General features: G+C 45.0%; 2 protein-coding genes across 2 annotated transcripts; both read left to right on the forward strand.

Annotated features, from left to right (window-relative positions):
- Positions 1-8,608: 8,608 nt before the first annotated feature.
- JPT1 (Jupiter microtubule associated homolog 1) lies at positions 8,609-22,558 on the forward strand. The gene is made up of 5 exons (XM_032615609.1): positions 8,609-8,774; positions 15,048-15,190; positions 15,535-15,632; positions 16,549-16,567; positions 19,599-22,558. The coding sequence occupies exons 1-5, from the start codon at positions 8,719-8,721 to the stop codon at positions 19,745-19,747; spliced, it is 465 nt and encodes a 154-aa protein (XP_032471500.1). The 5' UTR covers positions 8,609-8,718; the 3' UTR covers positions 19,748-22,558.
- Positions 22,559-22,765: 207 nt separating this feature from the next.
- On the forward strand, positions 22,766-24,427 carry NT5C (5', 3'-nucleotidase, cytosolic). Its single transcript, XM_032615605.1, has 5 exons — positions 22,766-22,993; positions 23,345-23,445; positions 23,527-23,587; positions 23,810-23,924; positions 24,043-24,427. The coding sequence occupies exons 1-5, from the start codon at positions 22,796-22,798 to the stop codon at positions 24,222-24,224; spliced, it is 657 nt and encodes a 218-aa protein (XP_032471496.1). The 5' UTR covers positions 22,766-22,795; the 3' UTR covers positions 24,225-24,427.
- Position 24,428: the final 1 nt, after the last annotated feature.

A 24,428-nucleotide genomic window follows, 5' to 3' on the forward strand; every position in this document is an offset into this window, starting at 1 on the left:
GATGTTGAGGGACAGAAAATATTTACCTACGTATACCCATTCTTACAGCCTTAAATGTGCAGATCAGTACAGTTTTTAAATTCAGTTGTATGGGGAAAGATAACAACTACAGAACCAATAAACAGAATATTGGAGCTGGAAAGATACGTAAAGATTATCTAGTTCTAACCCCTGTTTTAAAAATGACAAGGCTGAGGTCTAGAGGGTTATTCGTCACATAGTTAGATGGCTATGAAACTGGAACTTAGAGGTTAGGTTTTCTGATGCCTGTTAATTGAATTTTCCAGTAATGGTTTTCAAGAGACTGAATTCCCACCCTTACTGCCTAACAATGTGGCCTTTTTGGATCAAGTCCCCATGAACTATCATGCCTTGTCATTCACTGAATTCACTCTACCTCTGTTGCAATATAGTCTTTTTTACATTCCCCATTTCTATAGTGAATAAACTTCCCCAGAGACAGCAGGAATTACGTAGGTTTTTGGCTCTGTGTATATGTGAGTTAATCTTGAATCAACTGAAGTTTTATTTTCCTATATGTGTAGTGCTGCCAACCTGTTTTTACAATTTATATTGTGAAATAGTGTGAGAAGCCTGCCCCCAAGAATTCTTAGATATCGGGTAAGTACATTTCTCTTGCTCTAGGTACTGTTAAGTACTGGAATTTTGTTGTCCCCAAAATTAAAGTTAGGATTGAAATTCAAGCCAGAGAACTTTATTAAGGAAGGATTCTTCAACTGGGTTCTTGTTTAACCAGAGGGAACTAATGTCATGTCTGAGCTTTTGCCATGTTGGGGGAACTTTTAAATTCTTTCATACTAGAAAAACTTTCAGTAGAATTTTAAAAGCCATAGGGAAATGTGTGGAAAAGGCACTGTTTCATAATATAGTATGTTATAGCTTATTGATGTTTGGGTCAGTGTATAATTAAGATTTACCTTATTCTTAAGTGAACTTTTGATTGTTGCCCTTGCCTATTTCACATAAATTACCACCAAAAAGGCAAATATTTTATGGGAAAGCTTACAGAGAACTTTTTAAAAAACCCTTTGAAAATAAGTGGATGGTTGAAAATGCTGAAAGTAATTGTAGCATCTTAATTTTTTTGGCTTGAGAGGGGAGGTTCAAATGATGGGAGTTACACTGCTCTTTTGGTTAACTGTTAGGACAATTTGGCTAAACTCTTTTAAGTTTGTGCTTACATATCCGACATGTTTGTATCTTAAAAGTAGCAAATAGTACCTAAGTGAGCCCAATCTGTATAGGGAGATAAGTTTTATTCTCAAGCACCTCTCATATTCATCCAAGCTACGGAAGGCCAAAACAAAAGGTATTAGCAGCTTCCCAGAAATAGGAGTGTCAGGTTATTTGGCTCATTGCTTTCCTTGTTCTCATAGAAATTAATTGGATGATCAGATTACATTCTGTCTAAAGGGGATGATGTTGAATGGAACAGGGGAAGAAGTAAACATAGTTTGAGGAGAAATTGGAGACTTGAGTCAAAGTGTGTAATTATGTAGGAAATTGATGCCAGGAGGTCAGTAAGATAATGGAATCCCAGGATTTGAGGGCAGCCTGTTGGAAAGTTTTTTCCAAGGTCTCCCTGGGAGCCATAGGGTATTGGAGAGGGCCAGCTGTGCCACTGAGGGTTATTTTTGAGTTAGGGTGCTGCTGCTTTTGAGTATGACTAATAGTGATTCTGGATCATGGTTTTGCATTAGAATCCCCCTAGTGAGCTTTTAAAAAATAGCAGTGCCTGGGCCCTACCCCCAGATATGTATTTTCAGAGCAATATTGAATTGAGAAGCAGCTCTGCGAGGCATTCTCACAACTCTTTAAGAGTTAAGTACGTTATGGTGACGATTAAATGAGATAATATATGTTCTAACTACCACATACTGAACTCTTTAAATTAATTTTAAATAAAACTTCTTTTCAGCGTGAAGTAAGGGCTCTGCCGTAGGATGCTGAGGCTTCAACTGAATACCATAATCCCTACCAATTGGCCTGCATTTTCTATTCATTTTTAAAACTGAATACAACCTTCGTCTCATTAGGTTTTTTTAAACTTTTTGGTTTGTTTGTTTTTTATTTTTTTTTTGCCCACACTGCACAGCATGTGGGATCTTAGTTCCCTGACCAAGGGTCAAACCCATGCCCCTTGCATTAGAAGTGCAGAGTCTTAACAACTGGACCACCAGGGAAGTCCCTCATTAGGTTTTTATTAATTAAATTTATTTTTGGCTGCGTTGGGTCTTCGTTGCGGCACATGGGCTTTCTCTAGTTGCGCCGAGCGGGGGCTACTCTTTGTGGTGGTGTGCGGGCTTATTGCGGTGGCTTCTCTTTTTTTTTTTTTTTTTTTTTTTTTTTGCGGCGGCTTCTCTTGTTGTGGAGCACGGGCTCTAGGCGCACGGGCTTCGGTAGTTGTAGCACGCGGGCTTCAGTGGTTGTGGCTTGCAGGCTCAGTAGTTGTGGCGCACGGGCTTAGTTGCTCCGTGGCATGTGGGATCTTCCCGGACCAGGGAATCGAACTCGCGTCCCCTGCATTGGCAGGTGGGTTCTTAACCACTGAGCCTCCAGGGAAGTCCCTAGGTTTTTAAATAAATGCTTAATACTAAATTGTGCTCTAACAAATTTTTTTAAGGAAAAACGAAAAGGAAAGGTCTTTTTTCCTTTTTAAGGAAAAACAATCCTCAGGATTTTAATGATTCTCCAATCCAATACTTTAAGAAGCAAAGGACCCATCCACAAGATGCTTCAACATTTTGATTATCTAGGTGATGATTTGAGGGTTAGTCCTGGATGTAGTAAGAAATATATGTGTTTTATAATGAGACTTTGGGGCTTCCCTGGTGGCGCAGCGGTTGGGAGTCCGCCTACCGACGCAGGGGATGCAGGTTCATGCCCCGATCCGGGAGGATCCCACATGCCGCAGAGCGGCTGGGCCCCGTGAGCCATGGCCGCTGAGCCTGCGCGTCCGGAGCCTATGTTCCGCGGCGGGAGAGGCCACGGCAGTGAGAGGCCCGTGTACCGCAAGGAAAAATCCCCAAAAAAACCATATAATGAGACTTTGTTGTGTGTAGTGGTTAACTAAGAAAAGAGTGCCTCACAGTGGAAAACAGGAATTTAATCTATTATTTGGAATGTGGAGTGTTATTTCCCTGTAAGCAGTGACATGTGACTGTGTATGAGATCATTTTAGGATTTCCTACACCCTTAGGGCCTTTGTGAAACAGTTTAGAGTTCAAGAATTTTCATGTAATATTTGTTTTCTTTGCACTTGATACTATAAGACGGATTACGTGGCTAATTTTGCAACAAGTTACAGAATTTGGAATACCAAGAATTTTCCCATTCTTTTCTGGGCATACCCTTTTAAGTTATTTGATGTTTGTAATTTTAAAGATCTTTTTATTTAAAAATTTATTTATTTATTTAAGGTCTTAGTTGCAGCACACAGGATCTTCATTGCGGCGTGCAGACTCTTTTTTTTAGTTGTGGCATGCAGACTCCTTAGTTGCGGCATGCATGTGGGATCTAGTTCCCCGACCAGGGATTGAACCCTGGCCCCCTGCATTGGGAGCGCAGAGTGTTACCCACTGGACCACCAGGGAAGTCCCGATGTTTGTAATTTTAGTAACTGTTTTTGCAAAAGAGGCTAAATTCATCTTAGGAGAACAGGACAGATTTGTTAGACTTTTTTTTTTAACTTGTTTATTAGAGAAATAGCTTGGAATTGAAGAAAGAAGACAAATTTAAATCACATAATATCATTCAGCTCTTAGTCTGAGAGGAGGAGGAAATAATGGGGAAACGTGAATCATGCTCTCCCTCTCTGCAGTTCAGAGTGACTAGAGGGGCATATCAGACCTTAGCACAGTGTATGTGCCGTTTTGTTTATCTTAACTTTGGGTAAAGAGAAGGCAAGAATATGACAGAACCATTTTCCATATTTGAGGCATCTAGGTTGGTTCATTTGACTTATTTAATGGCAAATGAATTTTTAGAGAAAATGAACTCCTTGGGTTGTTTTTCTCTTGGTGGCATTTTTTTTTTGTGTGTGTGGTGAGGATGCAGCTAAGAAAAGAATGGACAGATGCATACTAAATTTGGCTGTAGGAGTGATGGATGCAGAATGTATGTGTGAGTGATGTACTTACGGGGCACCCTGCAATACTGGGGTTGAGAAGTGAAACTTGTTAGAAATACTTGGGCCGTTCATTAATTAAGTCACTTACCCAAGTTCAGAAGCACATGACCAGTATTTTCTTTTAATAATAAGGAATAGAAAACATTAAGAGTCTGTATTAAACTGTGGTTGAACATAAGTAACTGCTATACATGTAGGTCAAAAATAGTCAAGTATCTGCCATGTCATATGGGTCAACCTGATATGTGTGTATTGGATCACAGCGAAAGACACTGTTCTAAGAGGTTGGTTCAAACCTGACTGCAGACTCTAGGTAGAGTAAATTCCAATAAGGATGCCACGTAGATTGCCCATTTCCTCTGGCATTTTGGAATAAATAGGGGCAGGTTGAAATTATGGGGGACTCAGAACACTGCCTAGCGGTGGAAAGCTGGTAACACTCAAGACAAACACATGCTTGAGAATGAAGAGATGATATGTTAGTGCACTTTTTTGTGTTTGGTTAAAATTTATTTATTGTCCTTAGGCACAAATCGTGAGGAACAACTAGCAGATTGTTCTATTTTAAGTTATACATTGAATTCTTGAATAAAACTGTCCACGCGCTCAGCAGCAAATGTAAAAACCAACAGGATTCCTGTCTATATTAAAGCAAATATTATTAGGGCCTTCATCATTTTCTGACATCTTTTAAATAACGACTTTTTTGCCACCTGCTTCAGAACGATAGATTGTGTTCTAAGGAAATTCTGAGAATATTGGGTTTGCAAAAACCTGTTGGGGGACTTCCCTGGTGGCATAGTGGTTAAGAATCCGCCTGCCAATGCAGGGGACATGGGTTCGATCCCTGCCTGGTCTGGGTAGATCCCACATGCTGAGGAGCTACTGAGCCCACACACCACAACTGCTGAAGCCCGCACGCTCTAGGGCTCATGTGCCGCAGCTACTGAGTCCTCATGCTGCAACTACTGAAGCCTGTGCCCTTAGAGCCCACGCTCCGCAACAAGAGAAGCCACTGCAATGGGAAGCCCACGCACCGCTACGAAGAGTAATCCCCACTGGCCGCAACTAGAGAAAGCCCTGCTCAGCAACAAAGACCCAACACAGCCAAAAAAACCCAATAAACCTATTGGACTTCTCCGGTGGTCCAGTGGTTAAGACTCTGTGCTTCCACTGCAGGGGCCACAGGTTCGATCCCTGGTTGGGGGAGTTCCCCCCACCCCACCCCCCAAAAAAAACCTATTGGGAATGGCGATTACTACTAGGCTTTCTGAATTGAATTACAAATAGAATAGTACTTTGGATATAGTAGGGAGGTGGCAGCGTGGGACTAAGGGAAGTTAAAGAGCACTTAACTGCTTAAAGACAAAGTTAAGGAAGTGGAAGCAACTGCTCATTCTCTTCCTGTTAACTATATTTAAAAAGCAGGTGAAAAGGGACATGCATATAGGGCAGTGGTTTTAAAATTTCACGGAACCCTGAGGTTGTGCAAAAAGAGGAGGACCGAGTGGAGAGTGGCAAAGGACAGGAGGAAGCAGAGAGGGCCAGGATTCAATCACAGCTGCTCTGTTAATCTATTTTATATATTTGGATTCTGCTTTATAAAAGTTTAAAAAACACTGCTGTGGACTTCCCTGGTGGTGCAGTGGTTAAGAGTCTGCCTGCCAATGCAGGGGACACGGGTTCGAGCCCTGGTCTGGGAAGATACCACATGCCATGGAGCAACTAAGCCTGTGCACCACAACTACTGGGCCTGCATGCCACAACTGCTGAAGCCTGCGCACCTAGAGCCCATGCTCCACAACAAGAGAAGCCCGCGCACTGTGTCGAAGAGTAGCCCCGCTCTCCGCAAAACCCGTGAGCAGCAGCGAAGACCCAACACAGCCAAAAATAAATAAATACATACATAAAACCACTGCTGTAGGACATGAAATAGCTGTTAGACCGTTTCTTGTTATAAGATTTCATCTGTCTTTCTGTTTCTTTAGATTTTTAGGTTAACCTGGGAATTTGAAGCAAATTACTTACTGATACAGACCCTAGTGTGTATTTTAAAAATCATAATGATGGGCCTTCATGATTTTATAAGCAGATGTTCACATTGCCCCATCCTTTTGCATCTTTTGATCCTGATCTGTGTTGATCTTTTGGGAAAAATAAAATTTTATTAATATCCCATTTTCAACTTAGTTGGTCTTCTGGAGCAAATGTTATAGCAGAGCTACATATCTTTTACCCCAAATCTCCATGTTGCAGCAGAAAGTGGAGTGCAGTGATTTGGTCAAAACTATTAAGTACACAAACAAGTAAATAGGAGAGCTAGTTATTCTGGAAATTTCTGGCAGTATTTACAAAGAATGTTCCAAACAGGCCTGCCTAAGATGGCCTTAATCAGATGTCTGTTTTATATAAATTTACTGCTCTTCATAAATCAGATTAAATTAAAAAGCGTACTGGAACTGATTCCTTACCTTTGAAGCAAAGGTTCTCAGACCAAGCTATATGTGAGAATTGGCTGTTTAACAACTTATAGACATCCATGACTGGACCCTATATGCAGAAATTCCAGTTCAGTAGATCTCTGGAGCCTTGCATTCATATGTACTTCTTAAAAGCTCATAGGTTAAAAAAAAAAAAAAAAGCTCATAGATTATTCTGGTGTGCAGCCAGGTGGGGTACCTCTAATAGAAAGCTTTCAAAAAAAAAAAAAAAAGCCTTCATTTAAAGAGTAAAACAGTCTTGCAATTATCTCGTTCCCAAGCTAGCAGAATAGGTGCTGTTAGCCCCATTTTACAGATGAAGAAACCGGGCTCAAGGATATAAATGACCTACAAGTGTCTTAAATGGGGAGAGAGCAGAACCAGAACCTAGGCTTTTTGGTTTCCAGAGGAAATAAGGCAAGTCAGTACAAACTCAAAAGTTTAGGCCAAAATGGACCCTAAGAGTCAAGTCTAAACCCGTCATTTAACTTAACAAAAAACAATAGCAGATTGTTAAAAAAAAAAAAAAAAAAAGTATGTGGCTACTTTCCAAGTAAGTCTGATAATAAAAATGTCACTTTGGTGACTTATGTCAGGACAGGGACTTTACATCCATTACCTCATCCAGTCCTCACAGCTCTATGGAGTCCTTATTTTACAAATGAAACTAGTGCTCAGAAAAAGGCAGGAGTCAAGATTCAAACCTGGATTTCTCCTTTGAGACCCTGAGCTAGCAACCACCATATTCCACTACCTCCTAATTATATGACTTTTCAGGAGGAGATGCGTGCTCACTAGCTGGGTTCGCCTGAACAGTTTTTTGTTTTTGTTTTAAGGTTCTGGAAATTTAAGCTCAGCCTTTAGGAAAGGGAAGATTTTAATCCAAACAAGTAGTGTGCTTCATGCTTCTGTGGTAAGCACATAAAGACATGATCCAGGCCTTCTAGAAGAGAAGAGCTTGTCTCTGGCTTTTCCTGAAAGCCCAGGAGAGTGGTTGACCAACACAAACTGCTTGGAAGGAGGAGGCCACACAAAGAGGAGTGTAGTTCACTTGTTATGGAAATACTGAAAAAGGGGAAACAGCATGACAGGGAAGGCCTTCCCTCTTGTTTGCCCAAGACTTTGCTAGTACGGTCTTCTAAACAGTCATTCCTGAGCCCTCCAAGTGTGTCTGCATTTGTTGCAGGGATAGATTTACCCAGACAGGTGGAAGAGTCATGACTTAATGGTTATAAACAGCTGCAGAGGCCTGGGCTACTCCCATGGTCTTAGTAGCAAGGGATGTGGCCATTCCCCGAGGCCAGGCATTAACCAGCCTTGAGAACAGGCCCTCAAATCGGAACGACTGTAATTTTGGTCCAGTGCACGCACCACACGTTACAGCTAAGTAGTAACATTAAAAGGTAAAGGATTTCCAGTCCTTTTAGAAGGGATCACCTTTGTGTGCTTTCTGTTGCTGATTCATAGTGCTCCTGCTTTGGGACCGTCAGGTTTCCAAACAGGACACATAGGAGATATTCAATAAACGTCAATTTGTAGCAGTTATTTTCATCCCTTGAGCATGCCCTTGCTACCCTCCATGAGTAAGGCAAATAAGTTAATGGTAAAGATAAATGTGCCCTCGGCTTGCGGATTCCAACTCGCCCAGAGCGAGCTTTTCCTTCTATCAAGGTAACTTTTTTAAGTGACAGCGAGCGCAACTTGTACCGAGCGCGGGGCAGGTTTGTCCTTTGTCCAATCATCTCCGAGATTTGAGGGTGGGGGAGGGGAAACTTCCCTAGACCTTCCCTGACCAGGAAGAGGGTGGGTTTAGGCTGAGCAGGGGCCGCCTCAGCCCGTCGTGAAGCCGCAGGATGCTTGGCACTCCAGGAAGCCAATAGGAGTGAAGAGGCCCGTTTGAATTGGCCAATGCCGCCGGGGCGGGGGCGGGATTTGTGAGCCCTATAAAGGCCGCGGTCCGGTTGGCAAACAGCGGTGGAGGCTCTTGCAGCGGTCGCCGGTTCTGGGCTGTGGGGGTACTCCACGCTCCTCAGACCTGACCCTTTCAGCTCTCCGCTCCCGCGCCAGCCTACCTCGCTCCTCGGCGCCATGACCACCACCACCACCTTCAAGGGCGTCGACCCCAACAGCAGGAATAGCTCCCGGTGAGGCTCGGGGGCTCGGGGGCGGGAGGGCCGCTGCCCAGGGGGCCAGGCGGGTCTGGCGGCAGGTCGTCGGCGGTAACGTGCCCGGGGCGCTGCTCTCGCGCTCGGCCGGGCGGTGGGGCTCGGCCGCCGGCTCCCCCTTTGTGCCGCCGGCTAACCTGACGCGCCGGCCCCGCCCGATTCCTGCTCCTCTTCCATTCATTCCTTCCCTGGAGCTAGGGGCTTGGGAGGGCCGTGGCCGCTCGCGCTCGCAGCGCGGCGGGTTTTCGTTAGTCGGGAGGTGCCGAGAGGGTTCGCTTTCTCCCTTTTGTGGCGTGACTGGCTCGGCCCCAGGGCGGTGGTCTTGGGCCCCGGGTGCCCGGGCAGCCCGCGTGGCACCTTGATCCGGCCCTATTGTCCCACCCCCGCCCACGCGCTCGTGCCTCTGGCCCGGGGCAGGTGGTGGCCCCGCGCCCGGCGTGGCGGTCAGATCCTGCAGCCGCAGCGATCGGTCCGGCGGGCTCCTACCCACTCGGGTCCGCCCGGCAGGTGGCATTTGTGTTCGGGCGGGGCTGGTCGTCGCGACCCTCACCCCCGTTCAGGACCCAGCCGTCAGCCCTCCGCGAAGTGCCTCCCCCTCTGCTAACAAAGGAAAGACCCCTGCTCCTTCCCCTCCCGCGCCCACCTCCGAACGGGAGGGGGAGCGAGTCGTTCCGAGTGGGTTTTCTGCGCTCAGACCTTCGGACCTCGGTGCTTGCAACCCACCTCTTTCGCTTCCCCCTTTGACGTATGCAAAATGAGTTCACCTCTGGCTGCGATTCCCCTGCCGGAGGAGGTTTCCTGTTCTTGGGCGGGGCCGGAGACATCCATTGTCTCTTCCGTACTATCTCCACCTGCGTAGCCGGGGCGCTTCTGGCCACTCATGCCACTGCATTTGGGGAAGGGGGCCCTGGGCACGGTGTTTGGACTGGGAGGGTCCCTTTTCCAAGCCCTTGCCTAACTTGGTGGAAGGGTTTGGATGCGGTGGTAGATGTCTACATTGTCTCGGCTAAGTGCATATGCACGCTGTTCCTCAAGGTGGGATACAGGCATCTCAGGGATGCTGCTCAAGGCGTGGAGGAAGCTTAGATTCCACTTTTTCTGAGCATCTCTTCTTCATTGATCATGACCTGAAGTCATGTGTGGCCAGCCTTGGGGGTCCTGGGCAAGTGGCACAAAGGGAGCCATTTTGTGGGGCTAAGAAGACAGCCGTGAAATAGCAGTGTCTCACAAGGGTTGGAGTCCTTGGGGACAAAAAGCAGGCCTCAGCAGTGAGTCTTAGGAGGGAGTGTTGGAAATGACATTCCTTTTCAACTCATTCCTTTCCCTTTCAAAATGTAGAAAAGAATGGGAAAGATTTAAAAAAATAAATTAGTGTGTTACTGGGAGGAAGGGGAACTTGAGTAGGATAGACCTAGGAAAACACTGGTCACTCCCTCTTCTGTTGTCATCCTTCCAGTGAGATCATTTTTTTTCAGAGGACACTGGAACAAATTGAACCTCGGTTTTTCATTTTGTGCTATGAGGCCAACTTTATGCTGGTCATACTGTAGTGATTGGAATGTGAAAATTTATACATTATATTAAAAAATCTGAGGTTTTATCCTTTGGGGTTGAGTGCAGTTTAGTGCTTCACAAAGAATTTAAGTAACCAGGTCAAATGAATCCTCACACTAGCTTTTTGATTTGTATCTTTGAAATGTGAGACATAAATGACTTTTGGGTCTGCAAAATAAATGTTTTAATTCGCCTGTTGTCATCAATTTCCCTCCAATATTGTAATCTCAAGACTGTAGCATTTTGTCTTTTATTTACTTCCTACCTTTCCTTCTTGTAGAATCTCACCTATTTCTCTTAAACTTCTTTTCTCCAGTAACATTTTCCTGGCTCCATAAACACATTATAAATTTAGTTCGATAGGGAAGGAATGACCTGCAAAGATCATAGAGCAACTCTGGGACTTAAAGAGAGAAGAAAGAAAAAGTAATTTTTTGAAAATTGCTATCCGCAGTACATGGACACATTTTTGTTGAGCCTCGGATGTGTAATCCTGACCTAGTCATATGCATAGTTCAGAAAAAACAGCGGGATCTTAAAAAATAAAATTGAAATAATTTCTGTCTTATGATCCAAATCCTTTGTTTGGGGATGTCTCGCTGTTACAAATGGGCTCTCCAACACTGACGTCATCGGAGTAGGTAGTACCTGCTGCTATTGCAAGAGGAACACAGACCTTTAAAAAGTTGGTCCGGTCAGAGCTTTGACTTTCTTTTGAAGCTGGTGATTGGGTTCTAGTGTCTTTTTTTTTTAAGGCAAAAAAAATTTCCTGGCCCATTAGGGTTCTGAAGATTTTCATCTTGCTGAAATAATTCATGAGAATTTAATTATGATAGTAAGGAAAATCATTCTAATCTCTAGGGAATGAAGGGGATGACAGTGAAGCAAGTTAATTTCGTTTTTTGTTTTGGGATCTTAGTTCCCCAAACTGTGCCTCATCCTGTGGAAGCGTGGAGCCCTAACCACTGGACCACCAGGTTATTCCCTGAAGCAGGTTAATTTTGATTATAGTATTTCAAGTGTGTGTTGATTTGAGGTACAAATGATAAAAACCTAGTCACTTCCAACTTTAACATAAGAAAATGACTATTAAGAATTTATAACATACCTTTAATTATGATTTAAACAATTTAATTAGCAAACCTAAAATTATAAGAGGTATGCCTGAACACATTTATCTTAATTCATATAATGAATTTAATCTAAGTGGATATTTAATATCTGAGACTTAGAAACAGTGGGGTTTTTAATGTTTTACATGTTATAAAAGCGGGTCTTCCCTGCCTGCACGGGGAAAATAATGAAATTTTAATTTAGTATAAATTGAGTACTGAATTTTACTATGGACACAGACACGAATATTAGATTTAGGGGAGGATGCTAGAGGATGTATATAAGAAATAGCTTCAGTCTAAGGCTAGAAAACAAGAAAAGCAATCAAAGCACCAACCACATAGGTATGTAGTTTAAAGAGAAAAATGGCATTATAGTGGTTCCCCTATTTCAGCACTTTGAGCATGTCTTGTGTGCCTGTCAGGGAGAGAGGATTTGGGATTTGGCCCCATCTCTGTCACTTAACTAATGCTGGGCAATTTATTTAGAACTTCTCAAGGCCTGACTTCGTTCTCTTAAAAAATGAGGCTATTTGCTGAACTAGACAGAGGAGAGCCAAGCCCAGCTGGCACCTGATTTTTACATTGATAAATGGTTGAAAAAGGCAAGAAGAAGAATCTTTCATGACTTATGAAAAGGACATGAAAATCAAATTTCAGTGTCCAGAAATAAAGTTTTATTGGAACATAGCTGCACTCATTCGTTTTTGTGTTGTCTATGGCTGCCTTTTGTGCTACGTGATGGAGCTAAACAGTTGCAAAAGACCAAACGAAGCACAAGCCAAGAATATTTACTATTTGGCCCTTTACAGAAAGAGCTGGTGACCAGAAGAAGGGTGTCTAACATGCTTTCCTCTCAGTGTCCTACTTGTCATTCTTCAGGGTCATGGAGGGCTCCATGGAGGAGGTGGAGGTTTAAGAAATGGGCTGGATTTTGAAATAGTCGCCAAGGAAAGGGTGGAGAGTGCTCTGGGCAGGAGAAAATATGGGAGTAAATACTCCAAGGTGGAGATAAGCCAGAACAGTTCACTGAACAGTGAAGAAAGTGGCCTGACTGGGTTGGAGAAGATGGTAAGAACTAGATATGGTTGAGAGGCGAAGTTTGTCTCGATTTCCTTGTGTTCTGCTTAGGCGTAACCAAGCCTACGTCTGCAAGTGTTCTTGTACATATGTCTAATTATCTACTTAGGATAACTTCTGGAAGTAGAAACGCTGGTTCATATAAGATGCAAACTTAAACATTTGATACGTTTTATCAGAATGTTCTTTAGAAAGTTTGTGCAAATTTATATTCTCACACTTTAATTCATGCTGGCAATTGGCATTTTTTTTCATCTTTACCAGCCTAATAAGCAAAAAATATATCCTTTTGTTTTAAATTTCATTTATTTGCTTGTGAATTTAAATTTTCAGTGTTTAGACGTGATCCATATTTTTTAATTGTCTGTTTACCTTTTGTCCATTTTTCTCTCGATTTTTTTTTTTTTTTTTTTTTTTGCGGTAGGCGGGCCTCTCACTGTTGTGGCCTCTCCTGTTGAGGAGCACAGGCTCCGGACGCGCAGGCCCAGCTGCCATGGCTCACGGGCCCAGCCGCTCCGCGGCATGTGGGATCTTCCCGGACTGGGGCACGAACCCGTGTCCCCTGCATCGGCAGGCGGACTCTCAACCACTGTGCCACCAGGGAAGCCCTCTCTCGATTTTTAAAATTATTTTTAAAAGCATTTATATTACCCTTTGTCAAATGTGTATTTTTGCCAAGTTTAATCTGTCCATTTTTCATGGTTTCTGGCTTTCATCTTGTGCTTAGAAGGAAAGCCCTTTTCTTCAAGACTAGGACCATATTCGTACATGTTTTCTTCTAATATTTTTGTCTTAGGCTTTAAATTGAAATATTTGACCTAGCTGGAATTTATTTTGGTAAATGAAGTGAGTTAAGAATATATATTTTGTTTCTTTAATCAAAATGACTAGCCAGTTAACCCAACGCAGTTCTCCCTACCGAACTAAATAAAATACTGCAGTGGTGGTCTTTTTTTTTTCCCCCCCTGCACCGTGTGGCTTGCAGGATCTTAGTTCCCCGATCAGGGATCGAACCCATGTCCCCTGCAGTGGAAGTGCGGTTCCCCAGTGGTGGTCTTTTTGAGAGAGAACTCTGTCTTGACAGAGTCCTGAGGAGAAACTGACAAAACCCCCATTGTAGTAGAAGTTGATAACAGAAATCTCAGTGATTGATAAACCATATTTAATAATCAGTAGATCTGAACAACTCAGTTACAGGCTTTATCTGGTAGGCACATAGCATATTGGCAGATACACATTCTTTTCAAGCACATATATAGAAGATTTACAAAACTGACCACATCAAGCCATAAGGCACATCTTATCAAATTTCAGGGGAACATGTCACACAGACTTTGTTGTCCGTGTGGTAATGAAAAGCTGGAAATCAGTGAACTAGAAAGACCTTATGTTTGAAAACTTGCAGAGCTGAGTTTACAAATGACAATCGTATTTATTTGGAAACTTGAATGAAATGAACACCTTCCTAGAAAAATGTTTCTTACTCAAAATGATTTAATAGAAAAACAGACCCCTCTGATCACCAATAAAGGAAGTGAATCTGTAGTTAGAAAATCTTTCCATGAAACCATCTCCATTTTCTGTTTTGAGTGGTGACAGGACAAATTCAATTGAGTTTTTCCACAGAGGGGACAAACTGGTCAACCTGTGTCAAGAAGATCTGGAAATGTGAATGTGCTGTATTTCCTTGTCAAACAAAACAGCTGTAGATGGTATCTAAAGGTGCATGGATATACAGCATGCCATGGGGTCCTAAACTTAATTTCTCATTGACTGTCTCCTTGTGGCTGATCACTCATGATGATTAGTGAGAACAGTGAGGTACAAGTGTATAAACAGGGCTTGTGAGTCATGCTGAGACGGGAGAGACTATTACCAGTTTTCCTTGGGCTTCTAAATTGGTCAACTTTTATATGTATATTCTTCCATTTTAAAAATTTCGTTGAAAATAAAAATGGAACCCTTTTTTTTTTTTTTTTTTTTTTTTTTTGGCTGCGCCATGGGGCATATGGGATCTTAGTTCCCTGACGACCAGGGATTGAACCCGAGTCCCCTGCATTGGAAGGTGGGTTCTTTACCACTGGACCACCGGGGAAGTCCCCCGAACAGTTTTTTTTTAAATAAATAACAAGATGTGCTTCTCAACTTCTTTGCAAGTGTCCAGCGGAGCCTGATAGACAACATCCATTAGGTTTCTGCCTTTTCCTAAAATGGGACGCCGAGCAGCCTGCTATGGGTGCTCTCAGGCCGTTTCAGCCGCCTTGTGTGATGCGCAACCTCGCCACAGATACTACAGAGCGGGATTTCATACCTTAACACCCAGCACTGAATTTATACCACGATGAAATCAATTCCTAATTTTCCCATTAGCAGCTCTCTTTTGTGCGTGTGTGTGGGGGTGGGTAGGTGGAATGAGTGGTTGAGAAAAATGAAAGGTGTTTGAAAACAAGTGTGCCAAGAAATGTTTTGATCTGATCTGAAATCGTTGTTTTGCCATCATTCCTAGGGTTTTGCGGCCTCCAGGTGGTGGATCCAATTTTTCATTAGGTTTTGATGAACCAACAGAACAACCCGTGAGGCGGAATAAAATGGCCTCTAGCATCTTTGGGACACCTGAGGAAAATCCCCCTTCCTGGGCCAAGTCGGCAGGTACTGTTAGTATCCGTGAACCCTGGTCAAAGGGACGGACCCAGCAGAACCACCACAGCTGGTTTTGTGCCGATGAGTAAAATCTAGCTTAATCATGAGAGACAACAATTAAAGCTTGTCATGGGAGGAGAGACGAGGACTAAGAAATGGGAAATGCTGGGAGTCTGTGTAACGGATCAGAATAAGGACAACCGTCAGGCTGGGTTATTTAGACCCTCAGTAGAACTTTTAAGCCGTCATTCCCTAACACTGTTAGCTCATGTTGTAGTATGAGACTAACTAATTAAAGTGTTTTGCTTTAGGTATTTCCATTGTATTCCTTAAGAAAGTATATTTTGATTCAGGTGCCAAGTCTTGTGGTGACCGGGAAGATTCTGAGTCATCTGGACCCCAGAGAAGTAACTCTTCTGAAGCAAACCCTGGAGACTTCTTAGATCTGAAGGTCAGTGTGACAGTGTGGGGAGAAAGACAGGCTTTGAGGTTTATACAGTTGAGAAATTAATTCCACCTGCCCTGCACCAACCCCCTTGTACTGAGACCTGCCACTGGAGTTTTACATAGAGGTAGTTAGGAAAGGCACTAACCATACTGGTGATGGAAGACTGACAGTCAGTCAGAAAGGTGAGTCAATGGGATCTTGGTCTGTTCGTATGTCTCTGCTACCACTAGGATTAGTCTCTGTCCTTCAGTATTGATTTTTGAAACAGGATCGCTCGTACTCCATGTGTATCTCACACATAGTAGCATATCTGAGCTCAAGGACTGTTTTAGTTGTTGGCAGAGGTTGCCCAGTTGTTTTGAGCTGAACTCCAGGAGGCTGTATACCATGGTGTTACCATTCTTTGTCTGCAGGTGATCACGGCCTGTGAGCCCCAGGTATGTGTTTGGAAAGCCTGGTAGGATGTCCCCCTGAGTAGGGACCTCAGAGCACATGGAGGCATCAGCCATCTGGGTGTGGGGAGACCTGTAGAAAGGCTTTGGAACTGATGGAGGCCCTTCAACAGCTAGATTAGGAGAAAGGAGGGGGGAGTGAAAGGACAGGTTTACCAATTTTCTGATAAAAGATCCTCTGAAATGCGAATTGATGCAAGGTCATCAGCGTAAATGTTAAGGTCTTTTGGTGTTCGGGGCACGTTACTGGCACGGGGACAACTTGTCCAGCAGCATTTCTGTGTAGCATTGTCCCAGGGTGAATAAAGTTTGTTTACTGTAATGGCAGCGTGACCCTGAACTTGACTACATCAAAACAAAACTTCACATTTGGCTTCAAATAGACAGTAGCGTCTCTGAACTCTGTTTTTCTTTGTGTGTGGCAAAATTAAAATCTGAAGTAAATTGTTAATTTTTTTCTTTTCCAGGGAGAAGGTGATGTTCATGGTGAGTACTTCTGAAAAAGTATCACAACTTCTGGTTCTGTAAATGTTAGAATAGACTGGAATTTGTATTCAAGTCATGTCTTAGGGAAGGAGACTGGGGAGTGAACCTGGCTTTACCCCAATGCCAGCACCCTCTGGGTGGAGAGGAAGGCAAAATGAAACTGGAAAGCTAGCAAGCGTGGCCACGTTTGGTATCGGCCAGCAGTGAGAGCAATGCTAGAAACGTACTAGAAAGGAAAACCACTGGAGAATCCTTTAAGAACAGACGGGCGTTAATCAGGTTGGTATTTGTTACACTCAATGAGAGCTTTTTAGTAAAAGTCTCTAGCATTTCAAGTCAGCCCTCAGCATTTAATTTAGAAAATTTGTTTGATTTTATACTGAGGTGCTGTAACCCTGTGATCTCGTGAATGATGACTTAGCGGGCCGGTGAAGTTTTCATTTAGCACCCATATCACCAATTACATGTGGAAATGAGCTGTAATCATTTAATTATTTAAAACCTTTGAAGTGCTTATTGGCACTTCTTCAACAAGCGCCAGAGAATTGCCGGCGCGTGTGATGAGAGGTTTACGCATGTCGGCCAGCAGCAGTCAGGTTAAAGTTGACTCAGTGACATGCAGCCGTCACAGGGCGCCCTGATCTAGGAGGATGAAGCCTCTTCCTCAAGGCCTTTTTCTGCCATTACAATTTGTGAGTCAATCTTCCAGGGAAACAGAAATGTTTAATGAGAATCACATTCCCCTTCTGTCCTCTCATCGTTTCTTGCTGGGCGTGACGGGAGGAGAATCTTCTGAACCATGGAGCATTACCTGGGTTTTCCCTCCACGGACAGATTAGGTTCTCACTGGACTGAAGGTGTATTAGTTATTGTTCCTGTCCAACTTGTTCCATTTAAAAAGATTGTTCTAGAGGTAGAGAAAATCTAGGCTTTTTGATTCTGCTGCTTTTCATATTCTGAAGTACTTCCAATGTCAGACCTTGTTTAGCAAGCATCAGCTAATCTTTCACTAATTTTGGCCAGTGGATATAATGAGAAATTTGGGGAGCCCAGAGAAGTGAGGGCCCTGAAGTCAGGAAAAGATAAGGCATTTGCTAATGATTAATTCTCCCCCCGACCCCCAGCTCAGTGTTGCAGATCCTTGAGGTGAATGAACAGCACAGGCAGCTGTACAGTGCAAGTCCTTCCTTTTTTTTCCCAAATGATCATCAGTTTTGCCACCTGATTATTCTGTGTTCCTGACTGCTTCTACTTTCAGCTCATTTGTCATAAAATGACAAGGGCATAATCATTCAGGACAGGTCTGGTGAGTGAAGGTCGACCCCAGTTCTGTTGGCAATTTCACTGCAAAGCCAAGCTGTTCTGCTCAGTTGAAATAAAACATATTTTGCTTGGATATATTGCCATCATCTTTTGGGTAATTAAACACAGGAATGGCTACAGGGAGGACTTTGGAAATCTTGAAGAAAGAGAGAAAAAGTCCAGGAAGTTTATTTATTTTTAAAAGTTTATTTATTTTTGGCTGTGTCGGGTCTTGGTTGCTGCGCGTGGGCTTTCTCTAGTTGTGGTGCGCGGGCTTCTCATTGCGGTGGCTTCTCTTGTTGCAGAGCACGGGCTCTAGGTGCGCGGGCTTCAGTAGTTGTGGCACACGGGCTTAGTTGCTCCATAGCACGTGGGATCTTCCCGGACCAGGGCTCGAACCTGTGTCCCCTGCACTGGCAGATGGATTCTTAACCACTGCGCCACTGGGGAAGTCCCTAGCGTTTTTTCTTTTGCAGTCACTCTTGACTTTGATCCAATGGAAACTACCCGTTTAAGGATATATGCTTGTTGGGAATTTCACAAATCAGTCAGGGAATCAATCAAGCAATATTTAGGATATCGGATAATAATACACTAATTCTTAAGACTTTAATGTGGAAAGTGCCAGGTTAACATGATGGGAGTGACTGGGTTAATATATTACAGATCAGTAGCGGGGAGGTAGATTCTTTAATAAATGTCTGTACAACTGGATATTGTATCGTTTAAAAAAAAAATCAACCTCACCCATTAATCATGAAAATGTAACATATAACAGGAATTTAAAAATATTTTTCACCCATCAGTTCGTCAAATATTAAGGTGAGATGGTTATCAAGTGGTGGAAATGGAAAGATGTAGGGAGAGCATACTCTGACACGGGCAGTGGGGTAGAACTTGTACAGCCACTGGGGAAGGTGGTGTGTGATCTGTTCAAATTGAAGATGACAGCTCGTGGCCCCGTGGGCACACGTTCCAGAGTGTGCGCATTAGTTTCGGAATGGTTGGATTAGTTTCAATTTTTTGCTATCGGTAGAGGCTTAATCATATATATTCTGTACATAATATAAAGCAATTATTTAAGCAAGGTGAATCATGACCATGTGTGTAAGTGGGGGTAAATGTCCAAAAGTTTAAAAAAAAAAGAAATTGATATTATTTATGTTAAATACAACAAAAACACTATTCTATGTAATTTACTGGAAATAAAATACACAAAATATACATAAAACAAATGGACTAGAGGAATGCACACAACTAGTAGTAGGGCCTCTGTGTATAGGGAGAGGAGACCCACATAAAGGTGGAGCGGTGGTCAGGGACCTAGCGCTTTTAGCTGCGGCATGTGTGCGGGATCTAGTTCCCTGACCAGATATTGTGACGGGCCCCCTGCATTGGGGACGCGGAGTCTTAACCACTGGACCATCAGGGAAGACGGGCCTAGAGCTTGTCTGTAATGTTCTCATTTAAAATATTTATGTCTTCATATATTTCTGTAATTTAGAAAGGAACGTACACAGAAAAAGATCTGGGGACAAATACGGCAAAACATTAACAGTGGTTAATTCTGGATAGTGGCTGCCAGATGGTTGGTAATTGTTGGTTTCTTCTTTATAGCTCTAGGCATGGTTTGAACCATCCTCAAAAAAAACCCCAAAAGCCAAAACACTTAGGCTTTTCATCTTCACTGGGAATAGTTATTAGCCTTAATTTCATTCTGTTTTCCTAGAAAACGTAGACACAGACTTGCAGGCCAGCCTGGGGCAGAGCGAGGAGAAGCCTGTGCCCGCTGCCCCTGTGCCCAGCCCAGTGGCACCGGCGCCCGTGCCATCCCGGAGGAACCCCCCTGGTGGCAAGTCCAGCCTCGTCCTGGGTTAGCTCCGTCTGCCCTGAACTCTGTCGTTTCGTTTCTTTGTTTTCTCCATGCTTGTGAACTGCACAACTTGAGCCTGACTGTACATGTTTTGGATTTGTTTCATTAAAAAAGAAGCACTTTATGTACTGCTGTCTTTTTTTATTTTGGAAGAACAGGTTCTCTGTCTGTCCTGATTCCTCTGGGTCTATAGGCCTTGGCATGAGAGTTTTCTAGTAGTAGATTGGAGGGAAAGCTTTGTGACACTTAGTACCGTGTTTTTAAGAACAGATAAATTGGTTTCAAATGTGTTAGAGGATCTTTTGTACTGAGGTTTTTAAAACCCTTTTCTTGTCAGCTTTACTAGGGTTTACCAAGCCTGGATCGGACAGGCCAGTAAACGGTCCACAGGCGCTGTCCCTTCAGGCCCCCAAACAAGGTTGTCTTGACGCTGAGCCTACCTGGTGTTGCCCTAACTTGTCAGTGCCCGTTGCAAAAAGCACCTTCCTGCGCCATAGGGAGCGACAGAGGCCTGCGCCCCATGCCTTGCTGCCTGCAAAGCAAAACACAACAAACAACTGCCTTTCATTTCTGAACCTTGAGAAATATTTCAGCCAGATACTAACTTGGCTGGCTGAGCAAAGCCTGCTGCTCCCACGCAGAGGGAGGCTTCGCTGTACGCTCAGACTGACGAACTCCAGGTGGTGAAGCAGGGGTGGGGACCACATGGAAATGGGACTTCCTGGTGAAGGGACCCCCCCGCCCCGGGGGCAGTGCTCTTCTTAGATAACTTGAAGCTGTGTGCATGATGCTGGTGCTTGACCATGAAAGAAAGTCTCATCCTTAAAATGTGTTGTACTTCACAATCCTGGACTGTTGCTTAAAGTAAACAATGTACAAATTTTGAAACAGTGTCCTGTGTCATCTTTTTGAGATTGTTTCAGGAGTTCTACTTGCTTAGTTGCTTTTTTCTTTGTTACTATCAACCTTGTTGCCCAATGATTTGATGAGCCATTAAAGTTAAAACACGCTAACAAAGGCCCAGAGAGAAGTGGGCTTCTCTCTAAAGAAAGCAGCTTTCAAGTCAGAGAGCACAAGTTCAGAATGCCAAAATGAAAATTAATGGCTCTCTGGTAATAAAATACAGGAATAATATGGATAATTGGTATCCAAAATAATTATTAGCCAATACCCTTTACACTCTTCTACCACCTACCCTCCTGTGCTGGGTGCTAACATTCAAAATTTCAAGTCCTCTCATGCCTGTAGGGTGCTTCTCAATGGTGGGTGGTCAGAGAAGAAGGCTCCAAAGAAAGGAAGGGTCCACGTAGATAGAAGGGGACAGGGTCATCTGAGTCCTCTCAAGCGATACAGGAGACAGAAGATGGGAGAACGCTCACTAGGTTCTAGGCAGAAAGTTCCAGACCAACATGCTATATTAAGTGTCCAAATTGGGCACTGTAAATCGGCTTTTTAGGTCTAGCTGTGCTACCGACCAGCTATGTGCCTTGGGCTTGTCATTTGGGAGCTCAGTTTCCTGACTTAAAAGTAAGACTTTTGAATGAGGTCACCTCTAAAAACCTTCCCATGACTGAAATGACTCAAACCTAGTGTGTAACCACCAGCTATTCTGACTTACTGGGCATGTCTTTGGGAAGAATAAGGGTGACCATAGGTTGTGGAGGTGTTAAGTGTTTCTCCCTTACTGTGTAAAGTACTTGCAAAATGGAAAATCAACAGCTGTGCTACACAGTCTTTCCAGGTTCACCAGAACAGGTTAGCCCTACCAATCACCTGAGTTACGGTTTGTCATGACTTCAGAGATAGGGAACCTGCACCCTTCTCTCTCAGTAATGGTGGAGCTCCTGGGCAAGAGAGGTCCCTGATTTGTGTCACAACTTGTGACTTGGCTTTAGTTTTTTATTCTGTGAAGGTAAGTGCCTAGCCTAAAGGTGTTCTGCCAGTCATTTTGGTACTATTACAGATTTTAGAAAATTCTATGTAAACATGTTTGCTAAGGGTGTTGAATTTTCCAGTTAGAAAGCTTAGGGTTTAGAAGATGAAGTTGAATGATCTTAAAATGATGACGATGGCAGAAGAATCAGCATTTCGTTGACTGTGGACCTTTTACACAGTTATGTGTCTCAAGTGGCTTGGTGTTTACTGCTGATGTCTGTTCTACCTCTTTAGCATTTTAAAATTAGATCGCCAGGCTCCCCTTCCTTATGCTTCTGTTCCATTGGGTTTAGACGTATTGGGGTGCTGAGGTGGGGAACTACAGGAAGATGGGTCACTTACTCAAATCTGAATCTAGTTTGTAGGTAAATATATTTACATGTAGTCAGGAAATTGCGTGAAATCTACAAAAAGGAGAGTCAACAAAACTTAGCAATGCTAAGCATTTTCTAGAGGAGGATGGAACTGCCAATTCTAGAGACCTGTCAGTTCCACAAAAAGGATTGTCCCGATTACCTGAGCCTGGTGGTAAAATCGCCTCTTCCAGGTGGAACTGGATGTTTAAAGCAGATGCTCCCATGTTTCACGCCAACTCTGGTTTATGCGTTTGTCTCTGAGGAGCTCTGCTCACACGAACCAGTTGTCCTCATCAGATTCATTCACTTCTGACCGTTACTGGGAGTCCCCGTGATTCGGGCCGTGGGTTGGTGCTGCCTTGACGGGTTGGAAGCTCTGCGCCGGTCCCCACAGCAGGGTGCGCAGGTATGGCGTCTCAGGTTTAAGGAGGCTTGACTCCTTGTTAGACGACGCTTCCCAGTATTTAAGATAGTCCCTCCTGTCGGGCCCCTGGAAGTTCTGCCCCGAGTAACATTCGGGGTGAGCGAGGACGTCTGCTACAGCGTGGAAGGCTGCTGATGTGCACGTAGGTGCGTCCTCAGACCAGAAAGCAGCGCAAGCCATCGCCACGCCGGCCCCGCCCCCCGAAACGGGGCTGCCCATGCAAATCAGCCGCGGTCGAGCCCGCCCACCCCACGGCTCCGGAAGCTGCAGTGCCCTCGTCCAGGTCCGCGCGGCGGCTCCCGGGGCCACGTTTCCGCCGGGCCGCCTGCCTCGCAGCGATGGCGATACAGATGGCTGCGCGGCGCGGGCGGCCAGTGCGGGTGCTGGTGGACATGGACGGCGTTCTGGCGGATTTCGAGGCCGGCCTCCTGCGGGGCTTCCGCCGAAGCTTCCCCCGGGAGCCGCACGTGCCGCTGCAGGAGCGCCGCGGCTTCCTCGCCTGCGAGCAGTACCGAGCCCTGCGCCCGGACCTGGCGGTAGGGAGGTGGGGGGTGGGGGGTGCGGCGGCATGGGGTCGCCCTGGAGCGGGGAGCCCCGACCCCACAGGACACCTGGGAGTGGGGAGACTTCCCCTTGGGTCAGGACTGTCTCTGCTCCATGTCCAGTGACACCTTCCTGTTTAAAATTAACAAAGCTCTCACTTCAGAATCCACAGTTCACCTCAGGACTACAGTCTGGGGGAGTACTTACCCCTGAACAAAGTCCTCTACCTGAGACTCTGATTTGGGGACCGAAGCCCCCCCCAGGAACTTCACTTTGAGAGTCCTCGCTGGGGCTGGAGAGGTCTGCTGGGATCAGAGCCAGGACGGGAACACTGTATCTTTCAGGACAAAGTGGCCAGTGTGTATGAAGCCCCAGGCTTTTTCCTAGACTTGGAGCCCATCCCTGGAGCCTTGGAAGCAATGCGGGAGATGAATGACATGCAGGAGTGAGGAAGGGCGGGGAGGGAGGGGGGTGGGGAGCAGGGGGTGGCACCACCCTGTCTAACCGCCCCCCCCCACCCCCGCAGCACCGAGGTCTTCATCTGCACCAGCCCTCTGATGAAGTATGACCACTGTGTGCACGAGAAGGTGCGGCTGCCCCAGCACTTCACCCGCAGACTTAGGCTCCTAAGCCCTGATCTTTTAAAGAAAGCGGCAGAAACAGAGACAGTCGGGGGTGAGGGTGGGGGGGTAGAGGGGAGCCATATCTCTCATGAGCTGCTGTAGACCCTCCCTCACACCTACTTGCTCACTGGCCCTGAATTCAAGGGCCCGTCAGGCCCTACTGAGCCACCTATGCCCACCTCACAGTACCGCTGGGTGGAGAAGCACCTGGGGCCCCAGTTTGTGGAGCGCATTATCTTGACGAGGGACAAGACGGTGGTCTTGGGGGACCTCCTCATTGATGACAAGGACACCATTCAAGGTAGGAGCCCTTTTCCCTAGCAACCTCCAGGCATCTAGCCTGCTGGGATTAGGGAGAGGGAGTAAAAATAACCAGATTACAGAGTGTATCCCTGCCTTCCTCCCGTGTCCTGTCGCAGGCCAAGAGGAGACCCCAAGCTGGGAGCACATCTTGTTCACCTGCTGCCACAACCAGCACCTGGCCCTGCCCCCCCCACGGAGACGGCTGCTCTCCTGGAGGGACAACTGGAAGGAGATTATAGACAGCAAGCGGGGAGCCCTGCAGCGGGACCGAACCGGCCTGGGGCCACCCCAGGAATGAGGTGAGGGGCCATGGCCGTGGACAGTAGCTGATGGAAGGGAAGGCAGACCAGCAGCGAGCCCGGGCAGAACTGAGCGACAGGGCAGCATCATGGCAATGACCCCTCAGCACTGTGCCAGCCACCTGAACCCTCCTGGCAGAGCTGGCCTGGAAACATCGTGGGAAAATCAGGAACCTTTTTAATAAAACACTGTGGCTCACTGC

This window comes from Phocoena sinus, chromosome 20 (genome assembly GCF_008692025.1).
Source record: "Phocoena sinus isolate mPhoSin1 chromosome 20, mPhoSin1.pri, whole genome shotgun sequence".
NCBI lineage: Eukaryota > Metazoa > Chordata > Mammalia > Artiodactyla > Phocoenidae > Phocoena > Phocoena sinus.

What these genes read in the sequence shown, in the direction of transcription:
- JPT1 (XM_032615609.1), top strand. Translation starts at nt 8,719, where the DNA reads ATGACCACCACCACCACCTTCAAGGGCGTCGACCCCAACAGCAGGAAT. An exon ending in AACAGCAGGAATAGCTCCCG is followed by an intron (nt 8,775 to 15,047) that starts GTGAGGCTCGGG and finishes CATCATTCCTAG; the next exon opens with GGTTTTGCGGCCTCCAGGTG. An exon ending in TTCCTGGGCCAAGTCGGCAG is followed by an intron (nt 15,191 to 15,534) that starts GTACTGTTAGTA and finishes ATTTTGATTCAG; the next exon opens with GTGCCAAGTCTTGTGGTGAC.
- NT5C (XM_032615605.1), top strand. Translation starts at nt 22,796, where the DNA reads ATGGCGATACAGATGGCTGCGCGGCGCGGGCGGCCAGTGCGGGTGCTG. An exon ending in CCCTGCGCCCGGACCTGGCG is followed by an intron (nt 22,994 to 23,344) that starts GTAGGGAGGTGG and finishes TGTATCTTTCAG; the next exon opens with GACAAAGTGGCCAGTGTGTA. An exon ending in ACCACTGTGTGCACGAGAAG is followed by an intron (nt 23,588 to 23,809) that starts GTGCGGCTGCCC and finishes CCCACCTCACAG; the next exon opens with TACCGCTGGGTGGAGAAGCA.